At 44.7% G+C, this 13,452-nt stretch overlaps 1 protein-coding gene across 1 annotated transcript in view; it reads right to left on the bottom strand.

The window, feature by feature from the left end:
• DNTTIP1 (deoxynucleotidyltransferase terminal interacting protein 1) overlaps nt 1-13,446 on the bottom strand; it is a 21,258-nt gene extending 7,812 nt beyond the window's left edge. The window contains exons 1-8 of the mRNA XM_046680142.1: nt 13,287-13,446; nt 12,639-12,709; nt 11,873-11,969; nt 7,352-7,450; nt 2,101-2,169; nt 1,793-1,849; nt 1,474-1,532; nt 505-550 (exon numbers count right to left, since the gene is read on the bottom strand). Coding sequence (XP_046536098.1) covers nt 505-550; nt 1,474-1,532; nt 1,793-1,849; nt 2,101-2,169; nt 7,352-7,450; nt 11,873-11,969; nt 12,639-12,709; nt 13,287-13,391 — 603 coding nt within the window. The 5' untranslated portion in view covers nt 13,392-13,446. The remainder of the gene's footprint in view (nt 1-504; nt 551-1,473; nt 1,533-1,792; nt 1,850-2,100; nt 2,170-7,351; nt 7,451-11,872; nt 11,970-12,638; nt 12,710-13,286) is intronic.
• Between the last annotated feature and the right edge of the window lie 6 nt (nt 13,447-13,452).

The following is a 13,452-nucleotide window of genomic DNA, read 5'->3' as shown; positions in this document are numbered from 1 at the left end:
CATCCTCAAGTGTATAACTCTCTAAGCTTTAGCATCCTCAAGTGTATTAAGTGTATAAGATACCTACATAAAATAAGATAATTTCTGCCCACAAGGCAGTTGGTAGGAAAGAAATCTCCTCAACTATAGAAGAGTAACAGAATCTTTCTCATAAGGTTGTTATAAAGATTAAATGAGATAATCCATACAAAAGATTTAGGGCAGTGCCTGTTACTTATTAAGTACTGAATAAGTATTAGTGACCACTAACTTTTACAGGGAGAAGACTTCAGCAAAGACTCAAGCCCTCTCTTCATTTTGCCCCTAATTCCAGTCCCTACTTGGGATCCTTCTGGGAGGCCAGTGAGGGGTTGGGGGCTGGGGGGTAGGGGAAGTGGAAAGATGGCTCTGGAATGGCATGCCCACATCGTTTACCACCCCAGCCCCTTTCCCTCCTGGCAGACCCCAGAGCCTTGACTGAGGCTCCCTGGGACAGTGGTTACTGCCCTGCTCACAAAATCATACCTTAGGGCCTTCTCGGCGAATTGGTTCACAGGATTTTGGTTTCCATCTGATTGGAAGGAAAGAAGAAAGGTGAATTCTCCAAGGTTGGGCCTAGGAGTGGAAGAAAGCTTGCTGGTGATGGTGGGAGCTCCTCATAGGCTCTCACTTTAGCCCTGGGCGTACTTCTTCCTGGCAACCCATTAGGTACAAAGAAAAAAAGCACTGGACTAGGAGCCATTTTAGGACTGGCTCTGATATTACCTAGCCACGTGGGCAAGTCCAGGAACCTCTCTGAGTTGTAGCTTTCTCATCTGTCAAAAGGAGTAAAGAGCAGCATCTGCCCTACCTAGCCTGTGTTCTGTGGAGTGACCTTACTCCATGCAGGAGACAAATCTAAGGTATGATTAATACTATTCCATTCCTGAGCCAGCGGTTTCAAACTACCCCCATCCCTCTTAACCAGACCAGTTTGGCTTATCTGCTGTATATATTGGGCTCCCATGTAAAGTTTTGTTTGAAAAAAGATTCTGTTGCTTTAAAAATCTTTGAAAGTGACTACCCTGGAGGCAACGTAGTAGAGTTCTGCCTCTTATTAGCTGTATGACCTTGGGCAAATAATTCTGAGTCTGTTTCCTTATCTGCAAAATTAATTCTATCTTCATTAGAGGGTGGCTGTAAGGATTAAAAGGTAAAGTATGTAAGGTGTTTAGACCAGTTATGGCACATTATAAACATTCAATATATACTGTATTAACAATAAAAAACCTCTGGTGTTTAATCAAGCTGGGCTGAACTGTTCTGGGGCAAAAACAGGCTAAACCAATCTCCCCCTTGCTGCCTTCTTTCCCCACCCCTCAAACCAGGGCACCCCTCCTCCATGGTGACTTAAACAGATGGATCTGATTTCACCAGGTACAGAACTCAGGCCTCTTTTCCTCCAGGCCCACACCCTCCCTGCTCCTCCCTTTGGCTTTGCTGGCCCCTACTCACACCATGCCGGCGGCTGCCCGGTCATTTGACAGGACGTGTCCAGGAGGCCGTCCCTTCCTCTGCCACAAAGAACAGCTGTCAGAGGCCTGACCCTGTGAGAAGCCCCACCCCACCCCATCCCACTGGCAGGTCCAGGGTCCCTTGGTGGAGATGGTTTTCTAAAGAGACCAAATGATGCTTGAGAGTGAACAGGGAGAGTGACTGTTTCCAGGGTTCCTGCCTCTCAGCTAGAAAGGCTCAAAAGTGCATTGATGAAGCCTACTATCTTTGCTGGAGCTGCAGTGCCTTTTCCCAGCCAGAAAACAAGGAGATGGCTTACCTTTTTGGGAATGGGGCTTCCTCGATGGGCACATTCCTCTTCTGTCTGCCGGCCACGCTGGAGGAGAAGGGCAAAGAGTCAGAGGAAGGCCAGTAACTGGGAGCTGCAGGTCCCCTGGGGTTGCAGAAGACAGAGCCCTGGGACTGCCCCTTCCAGCCCCTCCCTGAGCCAGGCCTCAGAAGCCCTCCTATTTGGACCTGGTCCTACAAATGGATGGTATGTGAGACTTCCCTGAGCCCACAGAGTTCACATGCCTCCCAGCTTGATTGGTCTCCCCCTCCAATACCCCAGGACACAGTGACTCTGACCTTTATCCCTGGAAGCTCATGGGTCACTCTGGGTATTACTTTTTCTCCATCTGAAAACAGCAGTTTAGCCTGAAAGGAAAAGACCAAGTGTTAACAGTCACTATTTTGGTGGGTAAGCCTCTCTGCCACCATTTTTATAAACACAACTCCAAACTGGCTTAAAACCTTTTCATGGTCAGTACAAAGGCACCCCAAGATACACATATAAATAGATATCTATTTTTTTAAAAACTCGAATAATTAATAATTGTTGAAAAATTAGAAAATGTAAACAAGTGAAATAAAAATCAAACCTGCAATCTCAGGACCCACAGAAGACTGTCAATATTTCAATGTGAATTCTTCATTACTTTTCCATGTACACATACACTACATATTTTTCCTAACTAAATGCATTAAAATAATACATATGGCTCAGTAGGCTGCTGTTTTTCATTTAATATCAAGTACCTAGCATGTAAGTGCTGGGGACACAGCAGTAAACAGCACAAGCAAGGCTGCTGCTCTTGTGGAGCTTTTATTTTGTGGGCAAGCTGGATAAGCAGCAAATAAATAAACATATAAACAAGGTAATTTTGGATCATGACAGATGCTCTGAAGGAAAAAAAACCCCAGGTAGATGTGAGAGAGAATCGCCAGAGGGCTCCTTTAAGCAGGTGGTCAGGGAAGGCCTTGCTGAGACAGCCTCCGAGCGGCGCTGTGAAGAAAAAGCTGCGGAGAAGCATGTTTCAGGAGGAGCGCAAAAGCCCGAAAGTGGGAACAGACTTGACTCATTTGAAGAAGAAAAAGGCGGCCTAGCAAGTCATGGGCACAGGAGAGAGGTGAGTGAGGAGCGTGGTGAGGCTGGCAGGGGCCCTGGAGGCCATGCAGAGGTGGCTTCTTGGAGCAGCATGTGACAGCCCTGGGCACTCCCTCTCTCTGGAAACACTCTTTTCTACTGGCTCCCGTGGCCACACTTCTCTGGCTTTCCTCCTACTTCTTTGGCCACTCTTTCTTAGCCTTGTTTGCTGGTTCACCCTCCTCAGTCTGGTTCTCTTCATTCTGTTCTCTTTCATTAGATATTCTATCTGCACTCATCTATGCTCATAGCTTCAGTTAACATTAGTAAACTGATGACTCCATAATTTTTATCTTCAGGTGTACCCTCTCCTTTGACCTCCAGATTTATATAACAAACAGTCTGCCCATGACTATGCGTGGATACCTCAATTTGCTAAGCCCAAAACTGAACTCATGGTCTTCTCCAAATGCTGTCTTCTCAGTGAAGAGCGCACCAGTGCAATGTGTAATTATGCACACATCTGTGAGGTAATTTAACTCTATCTGTATGCCTGATGAGGCTGTAAGTTCTGTGAGAGCAGGAACCTGTGTGTTCATTTGCCATTTATTTGTGTTCATTTGTTTGTTCATTCATTCACTTGATCATTCAACAAAAAGTGCACATTACTATGGTAAGAATCATATTCTAGGGCTAGGAATACAGCAGTGAACAAGATAGGGCTCAAATCTTATAAAAAAAGATTTTAGCAGAGGTAGAGGTGGGAGGGAGGCAGAAAATAAACAAATAAACTATTAATAACTTCAGATTGAAATAAATGGTAGAAATAAACAAGTAAGGTGATAGACATTAACTGGAGGTGGGAAAGGGAGTGAGATGAGAGGGCAACTTTAGATGGAGTGGCCAGGGAAGGCCTCTCTGATGACATCATATTTAAGCTAAGTCTGAAGAAAAAGAGGAGCCAGCTATGTAAGGAGTTAAGGGTAGAGCATGCTAGGCAGTGAGAACAGCAAGTGCAAAAGCCCTAAGCTTGGTGCGTGGAGAAGCAGAAAGGATTCCAGCATGCACTGAATGTGGTTAACAAGTATGAGGTGTGATGAGATGAAGTTAAAGAAATAGGCAGGAGCCAGGTCAGGCAGGGCTCTGTGGGTCATGGTAATGCATCAGGGTTTTGCTCTGTCTGCAATGTGAAGTCCCTGAAGGGTTTTAAAGAGGAGAGTGACACAGTCTGATTCCTTTTTAAAAAGATGGGTCTGGCTGCTGTGAGAAGGGACTGGTGGAAGGCAAGAGTGGAAGTAGCTCAGGGCTCAGATACACATGTGGGAATCATCAGCAGTTAAATTGGCTTCAAAGCCACAGGACTAGATGAAGTCACCTAGAATGAGAGCAAGCCCTGGAAGAGAAGGGGTCTGAGGACTGAAGTCTGGAATGCACCAACAGTCAAGGCACTGGAGCCAAGAGAGGAGGGTTACAAGGAACATGGAATGATCCACTGCAACAAATGCCAGCAAGAAGCTGAGTAAGCTGAGGACAGGTAGGGTCCACGGGATTTGACAACACGGAGGTTACTGGTGACCCTGAGATAAGAGGGGTTCCAATGAAGTGGTGGGGACTGAAGCCAAAACAAAGTGGATAAAAGAATGGGAGGTGACCAAGTGGAGCCAGTGATGACCACTTTTTCCAACGTCTAGCTGTAAAAGGGAACAGAGAAACACTGTGGCAGCTGAAGGGGATTGTGGGTTCCAGGGGGGTCTGTTTTGGCTCCCCACTGTATTCCCAATGAATGAACAAACACGTGTAGAAACATACATAGGGAAAAGAAGGAAACACATCAAAATATTAATAGAAGTTATTGTTGGTAGTGAGATGAGAAATTTTAACTTTCTGCCTTACAATGTATATTTTCTGATTTTAATATAACATTAGCAGCAGGTAACACTTACTGAGTCACTGTTACTGGTCTAAATGCTCTAAGAGTATTGCCACATTTAATCCCCACAACAATCCTATGAGGTAGAACCTTGATCCCCATTTTGCAGATGAGAAAACTGAGGTTTAGGAATGTGAGATAACTTGCTGAAGGTCACATAGCTAGTCCGTGGTAAAGACAGGACTCACATCTGGGCAGTATAAATCAAGAGAAAACTTGCATTCTTAACCACCATGCCAAGTTTTTTTTAATGAATGTATATTACTTGCACAAATAAAAAGGACAACTAAAAACAACTACTCTGCAAAACACAATCAAACAAACAAACAATCCAAGGCAACGTGCTGTAGACAAGATCAGCCGTTTCTCCCTAAGAAACACCTGTAAAGGGGTAGCTAAGGAGATGAGAGAACACGATTGAGATGGTCAAGATGTGGTATCAGAAGAGAAAACAAGCAAACCAAGTGTTAACCCAATCCAAACCAAGAAAAAAACCTAGTCTAACTGTAACACGTCCAGTCTGCACAATCTTTTAATGCAACAGGAAGTTCATGCAGTTTAGACACAGGGACCCTAAAGAGTTTCCAAGTATCCTGGCCACCTGAAAGCGAGGCTCTGTTGTGAGGCAGCAATATGTATTATAATTGTGAATATAACTACCAAGAATTTAATATTTAGTATATTCTGTGCTGTGTGTACTCACGCTACGTGGTAGTTCTTGTCTATTATCCCATTCAATCCTCACAGCAAACCACTGGTGGTGGGGAGTGTCTTATTTTCAATTTTAGAGATGAGTTTGAAGGTCAGAAAGGTTAAAAGACTTGCTCACAGTTTCTTGATTCATCTGGTTTCAAGTTGGATGAGGATGAAACTCTCTGGGCCTTCCTGTGCTCTGATTCTATGTGCTCTGACCACAGACCCTTTGGTTCCCTACTCTGGCTTCCCACTTACATCCATCCTGGAAAGGGTGAATCTGCGAGGTAGACATGGGGATTCAGGAGACTGGGAAGGTGGTATAACCATCCATGGAGTACAGGTTATGCCCAATGCACTCAACTTTATCTTCATCTTTATCTTTCACTGGGACTCCTGAATAGTCTCATAAATTTCCCTTCCAATCTCCTTGGTACATTCCCAAACCAGGCTCCTCATGATGGCCACAGTGATCTTTCAAAATGCACATCTCATTAGGCAGTTCTTCTGCTTAAAACTCTGCATCTATAATTTGGCTGGCCGTCCTCTGCTTGATCTGGTCTCTGCCTACCTCTCCGGCCTCCTCAAGAATCATTCTCTCTCCACCCTCTGAAAACCAGCCGCATTAGCTTCTTTCTGTCCCTGAGACATACTCCCGCTCCCTTTTGCCCATGGGCTCTGTACCCTCTAGTGTACTCTCTCTTTGCCTGTTATGCTTACAGCCCTTCTAACGGTTTGCAGTTATACTGCATGACTACTGGAGTAATGTCAGGGCTTGGGGGGTAAGGACTATGTCCATCCTGGCACAGGACTAGGCACACAGTAGGCTCTCAATACATATTAGTTGAAGAGATTAAAAAAACTCAAGAAAGCATTTTGGGATCTAAGCGAGAGTGAAGGTTTTATCAATTTAATTTTGATTCAGTTCAAACTTATAAGAATATTTTCAGCAAACTGCCATGTTTTATTATCAGCAAATGTTACAACCAATTACCACACACTACAGTCCCAGAGTGAATTAATGAATTGGCCTCTTACGAATTTGGTTAGCTTAAATTTAATAGTCTATCAGAACCAGACTGGCTTTCACTGCACCGAGAGGATGGAGTTCTGCCCTTTCAAAGCTGAGGCCCAGGCTTGGTCTTGCTCTTTCCTGAGGCTGTCCCGAGTAGCTAGCCAGCCAGCCGCCCAGAAGATGATACTCTTTCATCTCCCAATAATTGCCTCCATAGGACTGAAGTCAAACCAGCACTGTGGCTCTGACTATGAAGAAATTTCCATCTCTGACAGCTAATGGCTTCACAGTCAAGCACAGAACCTGAGTAATGCTGACAATTCCTATTAATAACAGCAGCTGACATATGCAAACAGGTTCACTACCATTTTGGGAATGTAGCCATTTATAGACCCGATGTCATGCCTCCTGACCACATCTTGAGAGGAAGAAAAGTAGAAAGGGTAATAGTCCCCATGATACCAAAAGAGGCTGTGACTACTTGGGGATCAAGTCACAAGCACTTGCAGAGGTGAGACAGACCTTAGCTATTCTAACTCAGCCTTGTTCTAAGCCACAATTTCTTCATCTGTAAACTAGGGATTAAAAAACGCCTTCTGTACAGGGTTTCTTCTGAGATGTAAATGACCTAACGCATGTGACAGCATCCATCACAGTACCTGGAATATAGCAGCTACTTCCCTTCTCTTCTGTCAACAACAGCTCCAAGAACTATCTGGATGTAAGTGGCTTGTTGGGCATCCTCCAAAATACCACTGATGATGGGATCACATTTCTTACCAGGGCTTGGAGGGCTAAACCCTGTGCCTACAACTCTTGTGCCCTTTGGTCTCACCTGCTCCAGGCAGCTCCGACAGGCCTCCTGGATCAGCTGCTCTGCGTCCACTTCTTCCCCGATGTTGTCTCGCACATTCAGTGCTGCCTTCTGGAAGAACTAGGGAGAAGTACAATAGAGGACAAGGTCAGAAGTTCTGCTAATTTGCATCAACTTGAAGGGAACTGAATATAAAAGAGAAGCTCTTATCCTATCCTCATACAGAAGAGAAACATGATATGAGCACGGCTTTGAGATGAGACAGATTTAGATTCATATGCCAGGCTGTTTCTCTACTCTTAAGGAGGAGGGTAATCATGGAGGTGCCCAAAGGATGGTCATTACAGTGTTAATGTGTAAGTAGTGCAAAATCAAAGAATAACCTAAACCTCCACGTATAACTTAAATTACAGCATCTCCATACCATGAAATAATATGCAAATATTAAAAGTCATAGTAAGAATGGTATAGGAGAATATATATATATTTTTTACATTGGCACCTGAGCTAACATCTGTTGCCAATCTTTTTTTTCTTCTTCTTCTTCTTCTCCCCAAAGCCCTCCAGTACGTAGTTGTATATTCTAGTTGTGAGTGCCTCTGGCTGTGCCATGTGGGACGCCGCCTCACCGTGGCCTGATGAGTGGTGCCATGTCCATGCCCAGGATCCGAACCAGCGAAACTGTAGGCTACTGAGGTGGAGTGCGTGAACTTAACCACTTGGCCACGGGGCCGCCCTCTAGGAGAATATATTTTTGAAGTGAAAGGTATTCAGGATATACTGCCAAGTGAAGGAAGCAAGCTATAAAATAGTTTGGCATAGTATGAACCTATTTATATAAAACTCAGCAAAAAGCAAACAGAGAGGCAAAAGAACTGTAAGAACATATATTAAACAGCGGCGATATTATGAATGATTGTTTTCTCTTTTTTTCTTATCTATATTCTATTTTTATAATGTATATGTATTACTTCTGAGAAGAAAAAAAGAATGCCAGTGCCTGAGGTGAACAGGTGAGGGTAGGCCAGAAAAGATCCAGAGTAGGAAGTCCTAATTGAATTCTGACTTTGCCCATCCGTGAGACGGGAGCAGTGAGCCTGGCTACAGACCCAAGATACTGGCAGCTCCAATTGCAGGGGGAAAGGGGAGACTTCAAGAGTTTAGGAGGGAAATTTTTTCAGGCCAAATTAAATGGAATGATCAGATGAGTTTGACTTTAAAACAAAAAACTAAAAACTGGAGATTAATACTGGTGTTTGGTATTGACTATTGGCTAAGTGAAAGCTGGTTAAAATAATAAGCTGGATACTTTTACAGCCAGCTTGTGAGGGGGGCAGTGCAATGAACACATAGGGGTGAGTGTAAGCTGCATCTAGACCTGAGAATGAAGTCTGGTTGTGACTAAGGCATTCTCAAACACTACTGGTAGAAATGCAAAATGGTGAAACGGTTCTGGAGAGAAATTTTCTCAAGAGAAAGGTATGTTTTCCCTTTTACCCTCCAATTCCACAATTCCATCTCTAGGAATTTATCCCCTAGAAATACTCACACAAGTGAGCAAAGATAGACATTTAATATGTTCAGTGTAGCATTGTCTGTAACAGAGAAAAACTGGAAACAATCCAAATGTTCTAGGGACTAACTAATTAAATTGCGGTACAACCATACAATAGATTAACCCAAAACTATTACAAAAGAATCAGGGTGAGCTACTATGCACTGATCTAGAAACACAACCAAAATATATTGTTAAATGAAAAAAACTGAGTTGCAGAACAGTCTGGGTAAACCGATCCTATGTATTTTTTAAACATGCATGTGCACACACATACACAAATAAATATGGGTGACTATATAGTCACTGTTAACAGTTTGGTGTCTCTGGGAGGTGAGTTTTAGTAACTTTTGGTTTTTACTTTTTAGAATATCTGTATTCTTTTTTTCCAATATTTTCGTATGAAATTTTTCATACAGACAAGTTGAAAGAATTATTCAATGAATATCTAATACCTACCACCTAGAGTCTATAATGAACACTTTGCTATATTTGCTATCACATATCCATTTACCCAGCCCTTTATCCATCCATCAATCCATTTTATAAGCTACATTATTAGACCTTTTTTTTAAAAAAGGGGCATGCATTTAGTAATCACAGAAATAAATAATAAAGATTAACAGTGTCTTGGATAAAATCAGCCATATCTAGAAGTTATAATCCCAAACACTTTTAAGAAAATGGGTAGCTGAGCTCTGGGAACATCGTTAAACAAAGTGAAAAGATGAGGTTGATCAAGAGTGTGAACTTATCTGAAGCTGTGATGTAATCACGTATTTGTACCTTGTCTGAAAACAAGTGTGATAAAGAAGTATCTTCACAGACTAAATAAGAGGGGAGCCCTCAGCCACAAATTGTGTTTATCCAGCATTTTTCCAGGAGAGCAAGTTCCTGAATCATGGTATCCACTATTGGGACAAGCTTTGGGACAAGAAAAGGGCATTGGAGGCAGACAATCTTGCACTGAATTCTGACCTAGCCTTTTCCTAGTGGCTTAACCTCTATTTCTGCATATGTAAAGGTATGGAGGTATGAGAATACATAGTGCATTCTGGGATGTGCAAAAATTAAAGGTGGGAACAACGCAGTATACAGGGGTGTGTGGCTGGGGTATGATCACGGTGGCCCACATACGCCATGTTAAGGAATTTGGATTTTACCCAGGAGGCAATGGAATGTCGCTGAGGGATTTTAAATAGGGAAGAGACATTGCTGGATTCACATTTCAGAGGTCCCGGCAGCTGTATGGAGGGTGGCTTGAAAGAGGGAAAGAGTAGAAGCAATTAGGGATTTAGCGGGAGCCTGGGTGAGAAATAATGAAGGCCTGAACCAAGGCAGAGGCAAGGAAGAAGGGCACGCTTGACAGATTGTGAAGTAGAATGGACAGGATTCCACGACTGGATATGGAAGATGAAGGAGAAGGCAGAGCCCCTGGTTCCGGTTTCTAAGTGAATGGTGGTCCCATTCAAACTTAACGTGTCCAAACTGAGCTCCTGATTTCCCCAGCTTGTTCCTGTCTTCCTCATAGCAAGTCAATGGCAATACAATTTTTACAGTTGCCCCAGGCAAATAACTTGGGAGTCATTTGCTTTTCTTTTTCTTTTGTCCTGCCCATCTGAATCATCGGCAAATCTTCTTGCTACCTTTAAAATACATACTGAATCTGACTTTTCCCCAACATCTTTACTACCAACACCCAAGCCACTGTCATCCCAAGCATCCTAACAGTCCTCCTGCAGTCTGTTCTCTACACAACAGTCAGAATAACCCTTTAAAAGTGTTAAGATCTGGGGCTGGCCCCATGGCTGAGTGGTTAAGTTTGTGCGCTCTGCTACGGCGGCCCAGGGTTTCACTGGTTTGGATCATGGGGGTGGACAAGGCACTGCTCATCAGGCCACGCTGAGGCAGCATCCCACATGCCACAACTAGAAGGACCCACAACTAAAATATACAACTGTGTACTCGGGGGATTTGGGGAGAAAAAAGCAGAAAAGAAAAAAAAGAAGATTGGCAACGGTTGTTAGCTCAGGTGCCAATCTTTAAAAAAAAAAAAGTTAAGATCTGCTCAAAACTCTCCAAGAGCCTCTATTTTACTCATAATAAAACCCAAAGTCCTTACCATGGCTTCAAATGCTCTGCATGAGTTGGGCCCCTGTTACATCTCTGATCACTTCTCCTGCCATTTTCCTTCTTGTTCAGTCTGCTCCAGCCACACTGCCACTTTGTTGCTTTGAATGTGCCAAGCACACTCCTGCCTCAGGGCCTTGGCCCTTGTTCTCTCTGCCTGGACTGCTCTTCCCCCAGGTATCTGCATGGCTTGTTCTTTCCTCACTTTATTCAGGTCTCTGCTCAAATGTCCTCTTATCAGAGGGCTTTCCTAGTCACAATCTATGAAATAGCACCCTGTTCACCACTGAACAGGCACTGGTCACTTTCTTTCCCTTCTCTTGGGCACTCTCTAACATAGTAATACTCGTTTAAAGAGGGCAAGGACATTGTTCATTTTGTTCACCGCTATACCCCCAGTGCCTGGAACAGTGTCTGCTTTTATGGCAGGCACTCAGTAAATACTTTTTTGAATGAATAAACAAACACAAAAGGAGGAGGTTTAGGAAGAAAAACAGAGTTCAGTTCTGAATATGCTGGGTTTGAAGTATCCATGGGACATTAGGTAGAGCCATGTAGAAGTTTATTTCTAGGCCTAGAAAAGAATTTTAAATAACAACAATAATAGTGATATTATTAAACAAGTAATAAAAACAGTTGCTATGTTCCAAGCTGTGCTGAGCACATTACACTTCAGTCACTTCATCTTCACAATGGCTTGGCAAAAGAAGTATTCAAACTGCCCCCAAAGAGGGAGAAAAGTTCTCAGGATTCAGAATTGGAAAACTTTAGATATCTGTATATACTAGAGAGAGCAAGGAAAAGACCGCTCCTGAGTATTTCTCCCTGTTAATTTTCTATCCTTGTGTCCCTCTCACCTTCATATACTTGTTGAAGACAGTCTGGATCTCCTCATTGATGCTAGGCTGCAGGACAGCTCGGAGGAGGTCCATGGAGATGGAAGGATCTGTGAAACTGCATTTAGGAAGGAGACACATTCAGGGGGGCATGTCCCAAACACATCCTTTCCTACTCTGCCTAGCCAATTATTGACATAGGATCCTTTAGTGACAATAATAGATAGCTTTTACTGAAAACTAGCTATGTGCCCAAGTTCTGTGCAAACCATATAGATGCATGACTTTATCTCATTCTCATGATAACTCTGTGAAATGGGTATTATTTTTACAGTGTTTCATGAAGTATAATACTTATACAGAAAAGTCTATACACCTTAAAAGATAGTTTTAATGAACATCCATTGAATTTCTACCCAGGTCAAGAAATATAATCAGCATCCCAAAGGCCCATCTTGTGCTCTCTCCCTTCCCTGCGATGGATGCTACTATTAGCCCCACTTTTTTCTTAACCTCCATGCTATTCTGCCTCTCTAGAGCCAGCGAGTGTTAGGAGTCTTAAGCATTATTGAATCCACCTCTCCCCCTCATTTTGTACAGGAGTTCAGAGGGGGAAGGGACTTGCTCAAAGTCACACATAGAGTTACAGAATCTGAGTCTCCTCTCTCCTAGTCCAGTGCTCTTTCTACTGGCTGATGATCTCTTCTCAGCCCTGTGCAGTGGGGACCCCAAAGCTGCCATCCAAGCCAGTGCCTGAGAGGTAAGTCCCACGCAGGGCCAGCCTTACCTTGTTGTCATCTGTGAGCGGCGGCCCCTTCGCTGCACCTGCCGGTGCTTTATCATTATGTTCCAAGGGTTCTGTGGGGACCAAGGGAGCAGATGTCACTGAGGCCCGTGACCCTGGGGTCGCGGTAGGAGGTGGATATGATGTTAAACCATTTATCCCTGGCTTCTCAGGCGCTTTCCCTACCTCTCCCACCGTGGGGTAGGCGGGAGGGCGGTGGTTGGAAGGCCCCGCCAGGGACGAGGAACCGAGGAAAAGTTTCCTGCCTCAAAAGTCCCAACCCCACCTTTTCAGGAAGGGCTGGAGGACGGGAACCAGTGTTACCGAGGGCCCATTCTGGCAGATATGTGCTGGGTGCTCTACCCGCATTCATATCCCATGCCCACAACAACTTTGTGAGGCTGGCACTGATCATCTCCATTTTATAGAAGAGGACACTGGAGCTCGGGGGGTTGACAGGACCGGCCCACGTCACCTAGCGAGGGGGGCGGTACCAGAATTTGAATTCAGGTCGTCGGACTGCGAAAACGCCAACCCCTCGGCAGCACCAGCCGCCGCGTTCTCTCGCCCGCGGGCCGGGGTCCTGGGAGCCCGAGGCCCCGCCCGGCCCGAGCCCAGCCCCGGCCCTGGCCTTCCCGGGGGCGCCCTCACCGTGAGAACCAGCTGTTCCGCTGCGCCCGCGTCTCCCAGCTCGGGGCCGCCCCGCTCTGCCCCGCCGGGTCCCCGCGGCTGCTCGGCGTCGCCAGTGGCCCCCATGGCGCCCCCGGCCCCCACAACTTCAGTCGGACTCTGCCACCGGCCGGAAAGTGGCCCCGTG

The sequence above is a fragment of the Equus quagga genome, chromosome 12 (assembly GCF_021613505.1).
Source record: "Equus quagga isolate Etosha38 chromosome 12, UCLA_HA_Equagga_1.0, whole genome shotgun sequence".
Lineage (NCBI taxonomy): Eukaryota > Metazoa > Chordata > Mammalia > Perissodactyla > Equidae > Equus > Equus quagga.
Note: the sequence above shows the minus strand (reverse complement) of the source record. Positions and strands in the feature narration are given on the sequence as shown.